Source organism: Canis lupus, chromosome 31, assembly GCF_048164855.1.
Source record: "Canis lupus baileyi chromosome 31, mCanLup2.hap1, whole genome shotgun sequence".
Taxonomy (NCBI): domain Eukaryota; kingdom Metazoa; phylum Chordata; class Mammalia; order Carnivora; family Canidae; genus Canis; species Canis lupus.
In genome coordinates, this window is record NC_132868.1 from 2,386,617 (window position 1) to 2,407,082 (window position 20,466).

Sequence of the window (20,466 nt, forward strand, 5' to 3'; positions counted from 1 at the left end):
GTGCTCATCCCGCCAAGTGCCCCCCTCAGTGCCCATCACCGCAGTCACCCCAATCCCCCGCCCACCTCCCTTTCCACTACCTTTTGTTCATTTCCCAGAGTTAGGTGGAAAGATTGATTTTTTTATGCAGCACGGACAGCTAACATCTCTCCTGATTTGAAACTCATCAGTGATGCTCCATGGACTTCCGATAACATTTAAATTTCCTAATGTGGCCCACAAGGTGTTTTGTAATCAGATTGCTTTCTCATTTCTCATTATGTCTTTCTAGTTCTTTTTAGTTCAGCCATCCTGGCTACCTTGTTTCCACAATGTGCTATTCTTTCCTATGCCTCTTGGCCTTTGCATGTGCAGAAATGGCTCTCTTCAGGGAGTGTGGCCAACTGTCCTTCAACTCTAGGGTCAAGCCACCTCTTCCTGGAACTTTTCCTGTCATTGCTACCTCTACCTTTCCTCAGCCCCAGGCTGGAGTGGGGAATCTCCTTTTTGCAACTACTCTGAAGACCCATAAATGCCCCTGCATTTATCTGATGTTCCTGTGGTAACTGTCGTTACCATCCTGTCATATTTACATTTTCTGTTCACATCCTGCCAAGTAGGCTATGAGATTTTTTGAGGTCACTGGGTAGCATTTGCCTCTACAGTCCTGGTACCTATTTGGGGTTTAATAACTCCTCTTCCTGGTGCTGACGGTTGACATTAAAGGTAATGTACTTAATTCAAGAAATGAATTGGAGGCTGAATGTCTACCAATGGCAAATGGTTGAATAAATTATGGTATATCCATATTGTTGAATATTTTATAGCTATCACAGATAGGAATCGCTTGGATTAAAGTAGAAAAAGGTCTGTGGTGTATTATTAAGGAAAAATGCATGAAAAATTTTACAGTATAATATAGAGATATGTGTATATGTTTGCATATGTTTGTATGAGCATAGTATATATGGAAGGATGTGCTTCATACTGCCCACATTGTTTATATTGAACATATCTTAGTATTATAATTAATAATCAGTTTAAAAGTAAGCAGTGGTATTCAGAAATCAATTTCAAGACCAGATATGAATCTGTAGGCATACAATAAAGGTAGGAGATAATGTAGGAGAATGTTACTTTAAAGGTTTAGGGAATGTTTACAAAAGAATGGGGATCTCTTTTTGTGTGTGTCTGTTGAATGTTTATATATGCATAGAAATAAATCTGTAAAGATTTAGAACAAAATAATTGCAGTAATAATTTCTGGATGGCAGATAATTTTTCTTTTTTTCTTTTAGCTTCTCTGTGTTATACAATTTTAAAAACAACGAGCACATCTTATTTTCATGATAGAACAACATTATTTCTAAAAATGGAAGATAGTACATAAAAACTGGTACCATTAAAATGTCTGTTATTCGAATACTCAAGACTTGATAAAGCAACCATCACATGAAATTATTATAAAATGAATCCATTTGAGAACAGCGGCTGCCACTAACATTTTTATTCCTTTCTTATAGCAAAGACTGAAAGAAGAGAAGGAAGCCAAACGGGCATGTTTGGATGGTAGGCATGACTACTTATTTGCGATTGTAGCTTCCTGCATAGACCTGGACAAAACTGAAGTGGAAGATGCCATTCTTGAGGGGAATCAGGTGAGATACATTTGAGTTCTCACTGACTTACGGAAAGCACAGAGAGTCTATTGACTCTGTTCTATAGCAAGATGTGTGCTGGGCTGTAGAGGAGGATGTATGTTTTAACATGGGCAAGACTCCATTCCAACTGTATAGCTGGTGACAGACTGACTTTAGGGCTCTCCAGATGTTCATGTTGAACATTCAATATCTGCATGTTTCTGAATCCAGTGAAGCTGGGTTCAGGCGCCATCTTGAAACCTGAGTTAGGAGAATAGAATCTTCTCTCAGCTTCTGATTTATCATGTTTTGCATTTATTTTGTCCTAACCTGAGTGATTGAATGGTGCCATAGCTTCCTGGCTTTGACTTTGGTTTGGCAACTGAATATGGTTTCTTTTGTTCTTGAGCTTGACTTCCATTTTCTGTCACGATTTCCCTCCAAAATCTGGGGTATGATTTGACTTTGGAGGGGCAAGATCAAAATATGGGAGGATAGGAGATCCCTGGGTGGCTAAGCGGTTTAGCGCCTGCCTTTGGCCCAGGGCGTGATCCTAGAGTCCCGGGATCGAGTCCCACATCGGGCTCCCGGCATGGAGCCTGCTTCTCCCTCTGCCTGTGACATATTCTGCCTCTCTCTCTCTCTCACTCTATGTCTATCATAAATAAATAAATAATTCTTAAAAAAAAAACAAAAACAAAATATGGGAGGATAGAATTCCTGAGTACCGAGGAAGGCATCCTATGATGGTTGCTGAAGGGTTTTGTTTTTGCTGTGTTGTTTTCATTTGCTTGTTTGTCTTTTTAGGCATAAAAATAGAAAGAGAGGGAGAGGATGAGTCCTTTCTGTTGAGAGGAGTGCACACTATTGGTAATGTTTTTTAGTGGTATGCGTGTAAATGTTTAACAACCAGCTTTGAGCAAAAGGGTAGAGGGAGGCACTATTTTAAGTGTTTGCTGATTTCTTTGGTGTTAATACTCCCACCATGACTGATTCCAGACCTTCAACATGATGTTACGAAAGGCATAGTTGGAAAGAGTTGTGATCAGCTGGCTGTAATGAAACAGTATGAGCTAGCTCCAGCACCCCACTGGCTTTGTTCTTTCCTGCCATGTCACTCTGGTGGGTCACTAGGGGTCAGTGGAACAGTGAGGGGTGGATAACACTAAAATGGCTCAACCACAGAATGGATCAATCAGGGATTGAGGAAATTTCCTCCCCTTTCTCCTCCTCATTGCAACTAACATTTGTTGAATATTTACCAGATGTCAGTCTCATCTAAGTGGCTTCCATCAATTATCCCCATTCAATTTTTATAATGCCAGGAGGGAGATAATATTATTCTCTCCAAATGGTGGCAAAGAACAAGAAAGAGTCACTTACCTGATTTAGTCTTGGAGAGATTGTTCCAGAGGTGAAATGCTTAACTCTGCCCCACCTCCCAATTCAGACATCTGGATTTGGGATCCTGCAAGTGGAATAAATGAGTAAAAGTTCTGAACTGTAGGAAACCCAAGTCACACTGCTATGTCATATTCAGGACTAGGAATGTCAAAATCTGGAGGTTGAAAGAGAACACCCTAGCTCAGGCTCATAAGCAAAGTAGAGCAGCTGGAGTTTCAAACTGGTCTATTGGAAGTAGCTCCTTCATATTCTTGGCTTGGAAGTTAATCTCAATGAGGGCATCCCACTTGGCCCCATAGCATCCTCAATCAAGGAAGTGTAATGAAGGAAAGAGGGCAACTTGCTCTTCCTTGTATATAATAGTTTTATCTATAGTGTGGTGGAAATTGAAGAGGGCTTATTTTTTTCACAGCTAAAATTTTAGGCTAGAGTTCATCATTTGAAAACATTATAAATTGTGGTAATGACATAGAATGTAAAATTTACCATCTTAAGCTTTTTTTTTTTTTTTTTTAAAGTAGGCTCCATACCCAGCATGGAGCCCCATGTGGGGCTTGAACTCACAATTTTAAGATTAAGACCTGAGCTGAGACCAAGAGTCTGACACTTACTTGACTGAGCCATCCAGGCACTCCATTAATAATTTTTAAGTACACACTTAAGTAGTGTGAAGAATGTTCACATTGTTCTGTAACCAATCTTTAGAACTCTTTGTCTTATGTAACTGAAACTCAATAGCATCAAACATCCCATTCCCCCAGCCCCTGAAAATCACTATTCTCCTTTCTGTCTCTATGAATTTGACTATGTTAAATGCCTCTTATAAGTGGAATCATACACTGTTTGTCCTTTGTTACTGGCTTATTTTATTTAGCAAAATGTCCTCAAGGTTCATCCATGTTGCAGTATGTGTCAGAATTTCCCTCCTTTTTAGGGATGAATAATATTGCATCATATATATGCCACATTTTGTTTATCCATTCGTCTGTTAATGAACATTGGGTCATGTCCATCTTTTGACTATTGTGGATAATGCTGCTGTGAGCATGGCTGTATAAGTATCTCTGCAAGACCCTGCTTTCAGTTCTTTTGGGTATATACCCAGAAGTGGAATTTCTGGATCATAGAGTAATTCTATTAATATTTTGAGAAATTACCACACTGTTTTCCATAGTGACTATACCATTTTTACATTCTCACCAACAGGGCACAAGGGTTCCAATTTTACCACATCTTTGACCATATTTATTTTTGTTTTGTTTTGTTTTGTTTTTGGACAGTAGCCATCCTAATGGGCATGTAGATTTTATCCTTTTTCTTCCAATTTGAATTTAAAACTATGTCAATGATTTTAGAAAAAGTGCTTCCATAGTAGGCCAGTTGGCAGACCTCTTCTTGTATAGTGAAGTTTATGGACTAAGTTCAAGACTGCTGTTGGATGGAGTGTGCCGAGAGGAGGGAGGGGCAAGACGGTGGAAGAGTAGGGTCCCCAAATCACCTGTCCCCACCAAATTACCTAGATAACCTTCAAATCATCCTGAAAATCTACGAATTCGGCCTAAGATTTAAAGAGAGACCAGCTGGAATGCTACAGTGAGGAGAGTTCGCGCTTCTATCAAGGCAGGGAGACGGAGAAAAAGAAATAAAGAAACAAAAGGCCTCCAAGGGGGAGGGGCCCCGTGAGGAGCCGGGCTGAGGCCGGGGCGAGTGTCCCCAGGACAGGAGAGCCCCGTCCCGGAGGAGCAGGAGCTGCACCGACCTTCCCGGGAGGAAAGGGGCTCGCAGGGAGTTGGAGCAGGACCCAGGAGGGCGGGGATGCCCTCGGGCTCCCGGGGACACTAACAGACACCTGCGCCCCGGGAGAGTGCGCCGAGCTCCCTAAGGGCTGCAGCGCGCACGGGGGGACCCGGAGCAGCTCGGGGGGCTCGGGGGCTGCTCCGCGGAGGGGGCTGCGGGGGGGGGAGCAGCTCGGGGGGCTCGGGGGCGGCTCCGCGGAGGGGGCTGGGGGCGGGAGCAGGTCGGGGGGGTTCGGGCGGAGGCTCCCCGGAGGGGGCTGCGGGGCGGGAGAGCGAATCCAACAGCGCAGGCCCCGGAGCACAGGGCGCCGGGGCACAGCCCAGGATCTGGCCTCCCCCGGGACAGGCAGAGGCCGGGAGGGCCCAGGACAGCGAGGACGCTCCTGCCCCGAGCTGAGCAGATCAGCGGCCCCGCCCGGAGCCTCCGGGCCCTGCAGACGGAGAGCTCCGTGGTGACTGCGGGGGCTGACTCCAGGGCTGCAGATCTGGCCCCGCCACTGCGGTTGTTCCTCCTGGGGCCTCACGGGGTGAACAGCCCCCACTGAGCCCTGCACCAGGCAGGGGCAGAGCAGCTCCCCCAAGTGCTAACACCTGAGAATCAGCACAAAAGACCCCTCCCCCAGAAGACCCCTAGACGGACAAGTTCCAGGGGAAGTCAAGGGACTTAAAGTATACAGAATCAGAGGATACTCCCCCGTGGTTTATTTTTTTTATTTTTTGATTTGTTTGCTTCCCCCACCTTTTTTCCCCCTTTCTTTCTTTTTCTTTCTCTCTTTTCTCTTTTTTTCATCCTTTTCTCTTCTTTTTCTCTTTTCTTTCCTTCTTTCTCTCCTCTCTTTTTCTCCTTTTCCCAATACAACTTGTTTTTGGCCATTCTGCACTGAGCAAAATGACTAGAAGGAAAACCTTACCTCAAAAGAATCAGAAACAGTCCTCTCTCCCACAGTTACAAAATCTGGATTACAATTCAATGTCAGAAAGCCAATTCAGAAGCACTATTATACAGCTACTGGTGGCTCTAGAAAAAAGCATAAAGGACTCAAGAGACTTCATGACTGCAGAATTTAGATCCAATCAGGCAGAAATTAAAAATCAATGGAATGAGATGCAATCCAAACTAGAAGTCCTAACGACGAGGGTTAACGGGGTGGAAGAACGAGTGACTGACATAGAAGACAAGTTGATGCCAAAGAGGGAAACTGAGGAAGAAAGAGACAAACAATTAAAAGACCATGAGGATAGATTAAAGGAAATAAATGACATCCTGAGGAAGAAAAACCTACGTTTAATTGGGGTTCCCGAGGGCGCTGAAAGGGACAGAGGGCAAGAATATGTATTTGAACAAATCATAGCTGAAAACTTTCCTAATCTGGGAAGGGAAAACAGGCATTCAGATCCAGGAAATAGATTTCCCTCCCCCCTAAAATCAATAAAAACCGTTCAACACCTGGACATTTAATAGTGAAGCTTGCAAAGTCCAAAGATAAAGAGAAGATCCTTTGTGGGACCCAGGAAATGGAACAAAATCCCCTACCCCTGGACAAGCAGAGCAGGACTGACTCTATTTTAGGCTGCCCCGGCCTTGTGCTGACCTGCTTATTACTTAGGGCACTGCCCCGCCCTAGTCAAAGACCAGGACACACCCTAACCCGAAATCCGGCTCAGCGGACCAGCATGACTGTGCAACTTTCTGCGTATCCCATTGGCCACTGGCCCCTATAAAGTTGCTAAGCCTCTTAGTCTCGGGGTCCAAGTCCCTGCTCCTCAGCCTCGGGTATACTTGGACACAGGCTGGAGCTTGTAAGTAAACCCTCGTGTGTTTGCATCAGTGTCGGCTCCTTGGCGGTTTCTCGGATCGCGATCTTGGGCACAACACCTTAAAGCAGCAAGAGACAAGAAATCCCTGACTTTTATGGGGAGGTAGACCTCTCCACAGAGACCTGGCAGGCCAGAAGGGCTGGCAGGATATATTCAGGGTCCTAAATGAGAAGAACATGCAACCAAGAATACTTTATCCAGCAAGGCTCTCATTCAGAATGGAAGGAGAGATAAAGAGCTTCCAAGACAGGCAGGAACTGAAAGAATATGTGACCTCCAAACCAGATCTGCAAGAAATTTTAAGGGGGACTCTTAAAATTCCCCTTTAAGAAGAAGTTCAGTGGAACAATCCACAAATACAAGGACTGAATAGATATCATGATGACACTAAACTCATATCTCTCAATAGTAACTCTGAACGTGAACGGGCTTAATGACCCCATCAAAAGGCGCAGGGTTTCAGACTGGATAAAAAAGCAGGACCCATCTATTTGCTGTCTACAAGAGACTCGTTTCAGACAGAAGGACACCTACAGCCTGAAAATAAAAGGTTGGAGAACCATTTACCATTCGAATGGTCCTCAAAAGAAAGCAGGGGTAGCCATCCTTATATCAGATAAACTAAAATTTACCCCGATGACTGTCGTGAGAGATGAAGAGGGACACTATATCATACTTAAAGGATCTATCCAACAAGAGGACTTAACAATCCTCAATATATATGCCCCGAATGTGGGAGCTGCCAAATATTTAAACCAATTAATAACCAAAGTGAAGAAATACTTAGATAATAATACACTTATACTAGGTGACTTCAATCTAGCTCTTTCTATACTCGATAGGTCTTCTAAGCACAACATCTCCAAAGAAACGAGAGCTTTAAATGATACACTGGACCAGATGGATTTCACAGATATCTACAGAATTTACATCCAAACTCAACTGAATACACATTCTTCTCAAGTGCACATGGAATTTTCTCCAGAATAGACCACATATTGGGTCACAAATCGGGTCTGAACCGATACCAAAAGATTGGGATCGTCCCCTGCATATTCTCAGACCATAATGCCTTGAAATTAGAACTAAATCACAACAAGAAGTTTGGAAGGACCTCAAACACGTGGAGGTTAAGGACCATCCTGCTAAAAGATGAAAGGGTCAACCAGGAAATTAAGGAAGAATTAAAAAGATTCATGGAATCTAATGAGAATGAAGATACAACCATTCACAATCTTTGGGATGCAGCAAAAGCAGTCCTAAGGGGGAAATACATCGTAATACAAGCATCCATTCAAAAACTGGAAAGAACTGGATGGAGTATGCCATAAATGTGTGTTTTTCTGGCATTTTTCAATGATGATTACAATTTAATATTATCTCTAGTGCATTAGACTTGGTCTTGAAAGGTATGTTCTCTTTCTGATTGAGTGAAAACAAAACACTCTTCTCTCTTTATCTGCTTTCAACAGCTCAGCTCTTTAGAAAATTAGCAAAAATGGAGGGACAGTCTCTTTTCAGATGTGTATAGGTAGCAATATTTTCATGATTAATTGAATTCCTTCATTGAATTACATTTTTATGATGGTGAGGCATTTACTTTCTCATTGTTTATGTTGAAAAAATAATTATGCCTTTTCTATGGTTTCTATTAGATGAAAAAGAAAGATCAGAGTAAATGCTGATTTAAGTATGGTTTCTAATTCAGCACGAAGTTGCGACCTTACCTTTTCTTTTTCACAGATTGAAAGAATTGATCAGCTTTTTGCTGCTGGAGGTCTTCGACACCTTATATTTTATTATCAGGACATGGAGGTAGCAGAAACAGGTATCCAAACTTGGTGTGATGTAACCCACAAATGTGTTGCTAGATTCATCTGAGGATGGCATGAAGCATAAGGTCAGTCTTGGAGCTGACGGGGTCTCTTATACTTCCACCTTGGCAGATGGGACAAATGGGCCGAGGTGAGGTGTAGTAGGTGAGGACCAGGTTCCATTTTCCTCTCAAGGAAAGGGGACAGATAATGATGGGTGTCTAGCCTGGTGATTCTAGCTTTATTTAAGATATTTTGGTTTCCATTTAAGACTTTGCTGGTAATTGAGGAATAATGAAGTGTACTTTACATTTTGAGACTTCTTTTTCTTCCATGCAGTTCATTCTATGCAGTTATGTTCTAGAATTTTCTATGGGCATCTGCTTCTCTTCTATATAGACGCCATTTATTTTTAACATAGGAATTGTTGCCAATGAGCATAATGAGTTTTCTAGCTAAATACCACATTATGTTTACCTTCTACTGACTATGATTCAAATGAATAATATGGAATGACAAGTTTAGTTATTTTCACTTAAGAAAAACTTGCAAATCTTTGTGTGTATTCAACTGGCATATCCCATTCTACGTTTATGTGGATTCATATAATTTTAAAGCCAAACTAGGGGCATAAGCAAAAATATTATGATTATATTAAAATATTATGCTCAAAAAATATTATGCTCATCCTTTTATGACCTTTTTGAAGAACGGGAAAATAGTTATTGTTATTGGCATATAGTATGGCTATGCTTTTTCGTTTAAAAGCTGGGAAAAGTATGCATGCATACTCTAAGTGATTGGCATTTTCCTAGAATTATTCATTTGATATTATGTGGTCAGAAAGTTCATTATACTTTGAGTAAAAAATCAAAATTAAACAGAAGTTTCTAATTCTATCTCAGATAGCAAAACATAAAGTCAGATGAAATGTTGAGTTCATCTATGAAATGTGCACCAGGTGAAGTATACCTTCGTGTGTAGATCTGACATTGAACAAGAATGGTTCGTGGGATGTAAACATAATGCAAGTTTATTCTTGTTTCCCACTCTCCCTCTAAACCTTTTCTGTGGGACTGGCTTTAATCTTTTGACCTTGGGTTAAATTCAGACCATTCCATGACTTTTCTGGATATTCTTAGTTAAGAAAAATTCTTACAGTTGCTTAACAAGTACTATCTCAATTCAGAAACTAAAAAAAAATCCAGTTGATAAAAATTAATCGATCTAAAATGAAATCTTCTTCACTCCTCTGACTTCCTTCTACCCAGCAGGGACCTCTGAAGGTCAATATTTGCTGTAGGAGAGAAGCATATGGTCCTCTTCTGCTTCTTTAACTTATCATTCTGCTTCTGTCTACATTGTGTTAACTACAGTTTCTGGCCGTGTCAGATTTGAAGTAGGGCAGGGACAAGAGGGAAGAGATGACAGGAAAGCTTTTACTTGACTGACACTGTCTCAAGTTGGCTGACCTTGATTCTCTGGGTCTTTGCTCTAGGTGGATTCTCCAGAGTTGGCCATTCATCTGGTGGCTGCACATCCCATGGTGATGTGTTGACCTCCTGATGAGAGATATCTGCTGGTTATCTTTATTGCACGCATTCACTGTTAAAGCCCCAGTCCAAGTCTCTAGCCCAGCACCATGGGGGGAGAGCCTAGGAGAGGGTTCCTTCAAGAAGTTTTAATCCTAGGATTTTAAGATTCAACTTCCAGTCCACATCCTTCTTCAGGTCCCTCTCTTATCCTCCAGTAATCTTGCTTGAGCTACCTATTCATTTGGAGAGCTAAAACTTTTGTGGGCAGATAAGAAAGAGTACAGTGGACTAGCTCTGTATATTTAAATGATCCACTCAATGAGTCGTATGCTTAGATGACCAAAAATTAATTTTCAAATAATAATAACGAGAATGCTTAGTGAGTGACTATTTGTATGTGCTTTTCTAAGGTCTTCACATGTATTTTTAAAAAGATTTTATTTATTCACAAGAGACACAGAGAGAGGCAGAGACATAGGCAGAGGGAGAAGCAGGCTCCCTTTGGGGAACCCGATGTGGGACTCGATCCCAGGACCCCGGAATCACACCCTGAGCCAAAGGCAGATGCTCGACTACTGAACCATCGAGGTGCTCTAGGTCTTCACGGGTATTAACTCCTTTAATCCTCACAGTAAGTCCAGATGCCAGGATCTATTATTATTATTACTTGCATTTTTCAGATGAGAAAACTGAGGCATAGAAAGATTAAATAACTTGACCAAGGTCACATGGCCAGGAAGGGCAGCATGAGACTCAAGCCCTGGGAGTCTGGCTCTAGAGCTTACACCATTCATCACGATGCTCTCCTGGTTCTACAGTATCCTGACTCTGGTGCCATACTGAGAACTTTTATAGTCTGACCTGGTTTCTGATCTTGGCTCTGCCACCTGTTAGCTGTGACCCGGGCCGGTCACAGCTGTCTTTAGGGTTGTAGTGATTTTAAAGTCGTGGACAAGTTACCAAACAGGGAACTGACACAGAGCATGTGTAATAGGTATTGTCTCCTCTCTCACCCCTTCTCATTGGCTCTATTGTGGCCTATTGTGAATGGAAATGACTTCTGTGGCCTCAGCAAGAATCTACTTTCGACCAAAGTCTCTTATTCCTGTGCATCTCATTCCTGTGTTTTTTTTTTTTTTTTTTTTTTTCTGGAGCAACAGTTTTGAAATGAACCTGTGATCTGGAATGAGTCAGCTCCTTTTAGATCCCTTCAGGGCGTCTGCTAGAGATTGTCCAGGCAGTGGACCTTCCAGGGCACATGGATGAGTCAACATGACACATTTTAATAAGGCGACTTCATTGCAAGAGGCAACCATGTGGTCTATAAGGAGTATTTCTGAAACTAAAATTCTTTTGTATTTGTAGGACAGCTTGGCTCTCCAGGGGGAGTAAACCCTATTTCTGAGAAGATTAAAAAACCTAAAGTGTTCGTGACTGAGGGAAAAGATGTTGCTCTTACTGGAGTATGTGTGTTCTTCATCAGGACTGACCCTTCCAGAGCCATCACCCCTGAGAACATCCATTGGGTAAGAGGCTAAAGCAGTCCTTTACCCCAAATTACCAAAAATCACATAAATTCTACAAAAAAAATCCTTCCTTATAGAGGTAAACAATCACTGTGTTTATTAGCTATCTAAAACTACTTTCAAAGAAGTATTTCTAAAAGCATTCACAGCAAACAAGAAGATATTTCCTTTAAACCTGCTGGATAAGAGGACTTAATATTCAGTTTATTAACAAAAATTGGTATCATGTGTGTGCATGTGCATGCATGTATGTATGTGTGTGTAAAACAGTGAAGTCTTTCCTTTTAAAAATAATTCCTCATACATTATTTATTTGATGGCAAATTGCATGTATTTAAAGTAAGATTTATAATAATGGATATATAATTTTATTTTTGGTACAAAGTAAGGTGTAAATCTCCTCTGTCTTCAGTGAGCGCATTATCTTGCTTGGAGCAAATCAACCAGTAATATCTTGTGTTCTGTTTATTTCATGCTTTTAGTTTGATGATTGCGATTTAGAATGGTATAAAGCTTATGTCTTAACAAGGGTACCAAAAAAGTAATTTACTGGACTGAGAGACTGAATATACAAACAGATAAAGGCCAGACCATATATGAAACAGAATTTTGACCTACAGCTGGCAGCAACCTCCCAGAAAACCAATCCCCTTATCTACGAGACAACCCAGGTAGCTGGCCTGCAATGTCAGACTTGCAGGAAGCCAGCAAGGAAGCTAAGCAAGAATTGCTCTAATGATTGGCCAGCATGGCCAGGACTTGGTTTATGACTGTTGTCCTCTTTAACTTTGTCTGTACCCCCTGCATACTTCCCTGGGACCAATCAGAGAAAGCCAAGTATACACCCCTTAACCAATCACACAGCATGCCTGCTTCTAATAGCCACCTCCAGCTTCCCCTCACCTGAAGCTGTTCCTTTTCTCCACCGGAAAGCTTTCCCACTCCCCTGCCTGCTTTTGAGTGTCTGCAGAAATGCTGGCGATGGTGACCGACTCTTGCTATAGCAAGCTCAGAGCTTTTGCTTTTCTCATTTGGTTTGTCTTCATTTATTTCTACAGGATATTTTATTGATGAACAACATTCAGAAATGACTTAGTAGCTATGCTGCAATTGTAGATAATTTTTACAGTAGAGGATCTACTCCTGTTTTCTAGGAGGTGAGCTTTAATATGTTAGATACCACGGATGGGGGCCTGCTCAATAGCATGAGGCGTTTGCTGTCAGACATCTTCATTCCTGCTCTCAGGGCCACCAGTCATGGCTGGAGCGAGCTCGAGGGTCTTCAGGAAGCATCCAGTATTCAACAGGAGTTCTTGAGCTCTCTGGAAGGCTTTGTGAGCGTCCTGTCCAGTGCACAGCAGAGTTTGAAGGAGAAGGTAAGGGCAGCCCAGGTGGCTCAGCGGTTTCGTGCCGCCTTCAGCCCAGGGCCTGATCCTGGGGTCCTGGGATTGAGTCCCACATCGGACTCCCTGCATAGGACCTGCTTCTCCCTCTGCCTATGTCTCTGCCTATGTCTCTCTTTCTGTGTCTCTCATGAATAAATAAATAAAAATTTAAAAAATGAAGGAGAGGGTAAGAACAGATAAGTTATTCCTTCAAAAATTATCGGATGGTGAACAAATCAACATACAAGTATATTAGTAATGCTTCTCTTAGATGGTCTTAATTCTGCTGCCTGGAAAATCTTGAAAAAATTTTGTGGGCACTTTTATTGCTCCTTCAAGAGGTAGTGGTGACTAGATTTATTTATTTATTTATTTATTTATTTATTTATTTATTTATTTATTTTTTAATGATAGTCACAGAGAGAGAGAGAGGCAGAGACACAGGCAGAGGGAGAAGCAGGCTCCATGCACCGGGAGCCCAATGTGGGATTCGATCCCGGGTCTCCAGGATCGCGCCCTGGGCCAAAGGCAGGCGCCAAACCGCTGTGCCACCCAGGGATCCCTAGATTTAAATTCTTACAGTTTGGAGTGATTAATGCATTAGGGGTTCCTTGATCATGGGTTGGCCGTGATAGTAGGTTTTATTCAGTCATATCAAATGTTTGACTGCAAACAGAAGTGTATTAAATGATTGTAGCATTGCTCTGCATCCCAGAAGGAAAGGAATTTGGAACCAGAGTGTGGTGTGTGTGTGTGTGTGCGCGCGCACGCGCACATGCGTGTGTGAAGTGGGTGGTGGGTGGTGGGTAGGGATGGAGGAAATCCTGAAGACCAGAGAGAAAGGAGAGAGGAGATGACATATCTGGAGTAGATTGATTGGGTCCTGTGGTTCAGCCTGTGACCAAGGGCCTTTAAGAATAAGTTTGGCAAATGTGCGATTGTGTGTGTGATTTAGCTTCCATAAAATTTGGGCGATCTCTAGTAAGCTTGTGTTACTGATTCCTTGGGGCAGAGGGTGCTGGATGCAAAACTGTGATGGACAACAGCCCAGATCAGGCATGTATGGGAGACAGAGAGATGTAGCCTATGATACCAGTGACAGTGTATTTTTTAAAAAAGATTTTATTTCTTTGAGAGGGAGAGAATGAGCAGGGGGAAGGACAGAGGGAGAATGTAATGGCTTAGAAATTACCTTCCCTCCAATAAATTTCCTTCAGTCTTCCCCATAATCTTTGGTTTTGTGAGTTGACTCTTTAATTTCTAAGTTCCTTATTAATTCCCAAATTTTATGATGTTATGATGATTCTCTCTTTAGTACACTCCTTTTTTTTTTTTTTTTTTTACCCAAAATCTGCCTCTGTCATCTCCATTGGTGTGCTCAATTGTAGGAGGATTGAGCATTAGGTTTCGCACTATACCTCTAGGGATCTTTCTTCAGAGAACCAGATAGTCTGGAGAAAACCTTAAGGTCCTTTTTTGGTAAAGATTTTATATATTTATTTATTTGAGAGAGAGTGAGAAAGAGCAAGACAGCAGCAGAGGGAGAGGAGGAAGGAAGCTCCCCACTGAGCAGGGAGCCTGATGAGGGACTCCATCCTGGGACTCTGGAATCATGACCTGAGCTGAAGGCAGATGCTTAATGGACTGATCACCCAGGCGTCCCAGAAAACCTTAAGATCCGTCTAAGCCTGGGGGTCAACCAGAACTCGTGTGTGTGTGTGTGTGTTAAAATTAGCATCATCTTATTATTTAACTTTCATTTTAATTAGGTGAACCTTCAAAAGTGTGACATATTTGATCTGAAAACCCTGAAGGAACCAATAGACTACTTGACTCTAGCTAATAACCCTGAGACTTTGGAGAAAATAGAAGGTTGTATGAGAGTATGGATCAGACAGACAGAACAGGTAATCTCTAGAAATCAGTTTCAGATGCCATGCTACTGAAGTAATCAATGGAAGACAGTATATTGTATGCCATTCCCATTTGCCTGAGTATTTAGCCATAAGCCCCTAAAAATGTGAGAAGTTCAATATGATTTAATTTATAGTCATTAGTTAAGAAGAGAGAGGAAGAATCGGAAGAGATGAGAGGAAATGACAGTAAATACTTATGTAACAAGACTACTTTGCCAGTTTTCTCAAGGTGTATTTCACTTGAGAGAGGACCTCTGTAGAAGCACAAGGAGTTTTCTAATCAGTGTGCCTTCCAAAAAGGAGCTTGAGACTTCACTTAAAAAAATATTCTCAAGAAAAATCCTAAAGTGAACATGTAATCCAAAAATAAGCACAATGAGAATTAACCAACTTATAGCATGAGGGCTCTCCAAGGTTATATTGCTCCAAGATTATACAGTAAGTGGATAGTCAAGGAAACTTTCTAAGATCAGGTCCTCCAAAAGTTCATTAAAGCTTTTTAAATAAGGAGTTTTCAGTTGGAGCAAGTCAACTAAGTTTTTGTTAAAACTTCAAAAATGTATATAAGTAAAAGGCTGTCATTCAAAGTGTTCAAATGAATAAAAATGTATCATGTTTAAGATAGCATAATTGGTTTATTATTATTATTATTATTATTATTATTATTATTATTAGCCTATGTTTACCTTTCATACTGCCAGCCTGAGTCAGTGGTTCATGGCTCTGTTGTGCGTTTTCAGGTCCTTGCTGAGAACAACCAGCTGCGTAGGGAAGCAGATGATCTTGGGCCACGAGCAGAGCTGGAGCACTGGAAAAAAAGATTGTCCAAATTTAATTACCTTTTGGATCAATTAAAAAGCCCAGATGTGAAGGCTGTGTTGGCAGTGCTGGCTGCGGCAAGGTCGAAGCTTCTCAAGGTCATCAGCCATTTCTTTTTGCTTAGAGACATGGGAATGCAGATTCTCTGTGTGCATTGTCATGTCATAGAGTAACTGGGCACAGAAAAGTGTTATTATACCTTTATGAACAAACTTTAAGATCGGATAATATGGCCCTTTAATAGTCCTGAATACTGTGGAAATAACCTTTGAATCAATAGTATTTGTTGGCTGGTGTACATGCAAGTATATATGTTAATAGAGAGCATTGCATGTAATTAAGATGTAACATAAAATCATGGTTATATATATATTTTGAATTTGGACCAAGTAGGGGTAGTAAAACAAGAACTTACTTTGAATATGCCTTTTTTCAAGCCCTAGAATATTTATATCCCTGCATAATAAGTTACCCTATAACTTAGCAACTTAAAACTGCAAGCATGTATTATGTCACAGCCTGTGGGTCAGGGGTTTGGGTACAGCTCAGCTGATGGGACCCTGACTCAGCATCTCTCCTGGGGTTGTGGTCAGAGTGTAGGCTCCTCTGAGGCTCACCCCGAGGAGGACATGCCTCCAAGTTACTCGTGGGGTTCAGCTGCTAGCTGGCTATTGGCTGGAGGCTTCCTTCAGTTCTTTACCATAAAAAAATATGGGAATGAGGTGCAAAATGGATCTAGGAGCTGGTGGAGGAGAGAAGGTGTGGATTCAAATAGAACTGCTGCCCTCTTGATGCTCTGTCTTAGATACTGAGTAGATTTTATAGGAGAAGGTCTTGAAGAGAGCCTTTTAAAACTTCAGCCAAAAAATTCACATTGCTCTTCAATGTGGCCCTACCCCTCACTCCTGTGGATTCATTTTTATGCCAGATGCATAGAATAAACTAAAAGTCTGACACAAGGGTCTTGTGGTGACTTTTAGCAGCTGTTATATTGGAAATTCTTCTATAATCAGTGCATTAACATTGCATTCCTGTCTTGTGCTTAGACTTGGCGGGAGGTGGATATTCGAGTTACTGATGCGGCTAATGAAGCCAAGGACAATGTCAAATATTTGTACACACTTGAAAAATGCTGTGTCCCCTTGTACAGTACTGACCCTGTGAGTTAAAGATCTCTACTTGCTTCGTCTATGGGTGACCCTTTCGCACTGGCTGACTTGAGTGTGGAGCTTGGTTAATTAATCTTACAGTTTGTTGGAAAAGTCTTTGAAACCTCCTTCTACTCTCAAGAAAATTATATATGTATACAGTTGACCCTTGAGCAACATGGGTTTCGACTGCATAGGTCCGCTTACACGTGGAGTTTTTCAATAAGTATAGTACAACGCTGTAGATGTATTTTATCTTTCTTAATCATTTTCTTTTCTCTGGCTTACTTTATTGTAAGAATATAGTATATAATACACATAACATGCAAAATATATGTTGATCAACTTTTTATCTTATCGGTAAGGTTTCTGGTTGAGACTAGACTATTAATAGTTAAGTTTTTGGGGAATCAGAAGTTATGCCTGAGTTTTCAACTACATGGAGGTTGGTGCCCCTAACCTCTGCATTGCTCGAGGGTCTATGCATGTCTATCTATCTAGATTTGTCTATATCTATCTATCTATCTATCTATCTATCTATCTATCTATCCATCCATCCATCTGTCTATCTTTATATCTATTATCTATCTGGATTTGTCTATATCTATCTACATCTGTCTCTATTATCTATCTAGATCTATCTCTATCCATCTATCATCTATATCTATCTATCTATCATCTATCTATCCATCCTATCTCAGATGGATATGCGATATTATATTTTAAAAACCTTTATTGCATATTCCAGTTTCCATTAAGTATTTTAGTTGACACTCTGGATGATATTCAAAGAAGTATGGGAAGAGTTATCAGCTGGTGTTTTATATTTTAACTTTAGGAAGTGCCTGCTTTTATTAATTACAAAATTAACCGTTAACCTTATCATTAACAGAAAGTTAATGTTTCTTGCATTGAAACAAAATTTGATTAAGTGCAAATAAATAAATATTACAAATAAAATGGCCTTTAATTACATTTATGTGAAGTGTTAATATTTCAGTAGTGTTGGTTAGTAGTTCATTAGTAAGTAGTCTTAGTTAATATTTTAAGAATTTAAACAAAAATCTCCTAGCTAATTTTATTCTAATGAAGATTGAATGATAGACTATTAGAGTTTTGCTGAATTTGATATTTCTTTGAAAACTTCATGGTGTCTTCCAGATATCCATGATTGATGCTATTCCTACACTTATAAATGCAATTAAAATGATCTATAGTATCTCTCATTACTACAACACCTCTGAGAAGATCATATCTCTGTTTGTAAAGGTAAGTGCATAGTATAGAATCCATGGTTACTTATATATATAGTGTTGGTCACATATATTTTTTGCAGTGGTTAATTTTTTAATAAGTTAGAAATTACCAATTGGCATAATTCAGTGTCTGTGTATCCTACTTTTGAAGAAAAAATTTTAATCTCTCAACAGAGATCGAATTAAGTGTATTTGTGAGACTGATTCTCACAAATCATAAAACATTATTTTCTGAAGTAATTAAAGTAATAAATATTGTATTATTTATATAATAAAAATTAAAAAGATTTTCTTTGGAATTTCTTCCCTATGTTATTTATTAGCACAGTATTTATTACTATTGGATAAATTTCAATTAAGAAAAATTATATTTAACTGACTTTCACCTGTTTTATGTGCCACTTTTCCAAATTTATTCGATGCCACAGTTGTTTACTTGGTGTTATTAGAACAGTAATCATGATAATAAAAGCCACTTGCAATGTTTCAGTAATCCATAAAGCAATTATAATGATTCTGCCAAAGAAAGTGATATATAAACCTTATGTCCTAACTTGTAACTGTTTATGGTGAGCTCTGTTGCCTTTCCCATTTTGAACAATCTCTAAGAAGTAAATGACTTTCATTGCCAAGGTGAAAATTTTAAGTGTTGTATTACAATAGAGTCATTTTTTGCCTCATCAGGACTTGTGTTGTGGATGCTAACATAGTACGAGGTGTGGCTCTTCCTGGGGGGAGGGCTTCACCCTGGGAGCTGGACTGGAGACTACCTTTCCTCCACTCTCAGGCGCTTCACGTAGAAAAAGGAGGGGAATCCACTAGACTCTTGCTCCAATTCTTCCCACGTTAAAAGGACATGTTAGGGTCACGAGGGCTATTCCCTGAGTAGGAGACTCAAAAACCAATTTGTGTTATCACTCCAGGCTTTGTGCATATTATCTGCAAAGTTTGTTTTTGAACAAAATTGTGAAACCATCATTTATCTAATTTTGAAAAACCTTTCATTATGGAAATTTTGAGGCAAGTACAAAAGAAAAGAGACTTGTATACCAAACTTCCATGTACCTGCCAGCCAGGTTCTGTCCGTACACCGTCCATCTTGATTCACATCTCCTGAGCTTTGCACTACACATCCCAGACACCATGTCATTCCATGCATATTGTGTATAGTCACTGATTTTCCTTTTCATTTATACAAAAATCACAAGAAGATTCTGAAGAGGTTTTTTGTTTCTGTTTTTTTTTTTTTTTTTTTTTTTTTACAGTTTGGAGGGATGGATAAAACATTAGTGGTTACAGATGTCAGCTTGACTCTCTGTTGCTTCTCTTTTTGACATTTTTTTTCTTTTTTTTAAAAAAGATTTCATTTTTATTTATTAGAGTGAGAGAGAGGGTAGGAGCAGGGCAAGGGGCAAAGGGAAAAGAGAAGCAGACTCCCTGCTGAGTAGGGAGCCAGATGTGAGGCTTAATCCCGGGACCCTGGGATCATGACCTGACCTGAAGGCAGACACTTAACCAACTGAGCCCCCAAGTGCCCCTTCAGTAGCTTTTAGATAGGGAGTGAATCCTTTCCTGGTTGGTTAAGTTCATCCTGCATACACAAGGTGGCCTGAACTATTGATTTGTTGTAGTGCTTCCAACTCTGTGAGTTTATAAATGATTTTGACAGAGATTGGAATCTAAAAAATGTCAAACAAATGGAAGTAGAGAATAGAAGTGTGATTGCCAGGGGGTAGAGAGTATGAGAAATGGGGAAATACTGTCAAAAGCTACAACCTTCTGTCTTAAGATGAATAAATTCTGGGGATCTAATGCACAACATAATGAGTATAGTTAATAATACTGTATTGTGTACTCAAAAGTTGCTAAGAGAACAGATCTTAAGTCTTCTCAACACACACGCACAATGGTAACTGTGCAGTGGTAGATGTGTTAACATGTTTGTGGTAATCATTTCACTCTGTATATGAATATCAAGCACTATGTTGTACATCTTAAATATATACAATTTTTGTTTGTCAGTTATACCTCAGTAAGGCTGAGGCAGAGAAAGGTTAGTGCTTGGTCACAGTTATGATGGGAAAAAAGAAACCTAATGTCAAGTATGCAGATTGTACACTCTGAAAGGGAGAGGAGTCTAGGGCCCTCTAGTCCAGTTTATGACTGATGGCTGTTTTATGTACCTGAAACCATTTTATTGGGAAATTCCAGGTGACCAATCAGATGATATCTGCGTGTAAAGCCTATATTACCAACAATGGAACTGCTTCCATCTGGAGCCAGCCACAGGATGTTGTGATGGAGAAAATATTATCTGCAATTAAGCTGAAGCAGGTAATGATCAGCTTAATAACATATTTAGATAACGTTTTATTATTTTTACATTGCTTTTGCTGATGCATCTTAAGTCACTTGGCAATGACCACATTA

General features: G+C 40.4%; 1 protein-coding gene across 1 annotated transcript in view; it reads left to right on the forward strand.

Annotated features, from left to right (window-relative positions):
• The window catches only part of DNAH5 (dynein axonemal heavy chain 5), a 297,391-nt gene that overhangs the window by 74,361 nt on the left and 202,564 nt on the right, over positions 1 to 20,466 (forward strand). The window contains exons 2-10 of the mRNA XM_072807314.1: positions 1,503 to 1,637; positions 8,381 to 8,465; positions 11,352 to 11,512; positions 12,667 to 12,888; positions 14,667 to 14,804; positions 15,554 to 15,730; positions 16,679 to 16,792; positions 17,942 to 18,049; positions 20,248 to 20,370. Of these exons, the coding sequence (XP_072663415.1) occupies positions 1,503 to 1,637; positions 8,381 to 8,465; positions 11,352 to 11,512; positions 12,667 to 12,888; positions 14,667 to 14,804; positions 15,554 to 15,730; positions 16,679 to 16,792; positions 17,942 to 18,049; positions 20,248 to 20,370 (1,263 nt within the window). The remainder of the gene's footprint in view (positions 1 to 1,502; positions 1,638 to 8,380; positions 8,466 to 11,351; positions 11,513 to 12,666; positions 12,889 to 14,666; positions 14,805 to 15,553; positions 15,731 to 16,678; positions 16,793 to 17,941; positions 18,050 to 20,247; positions 20,371 to 20,466) is intronic.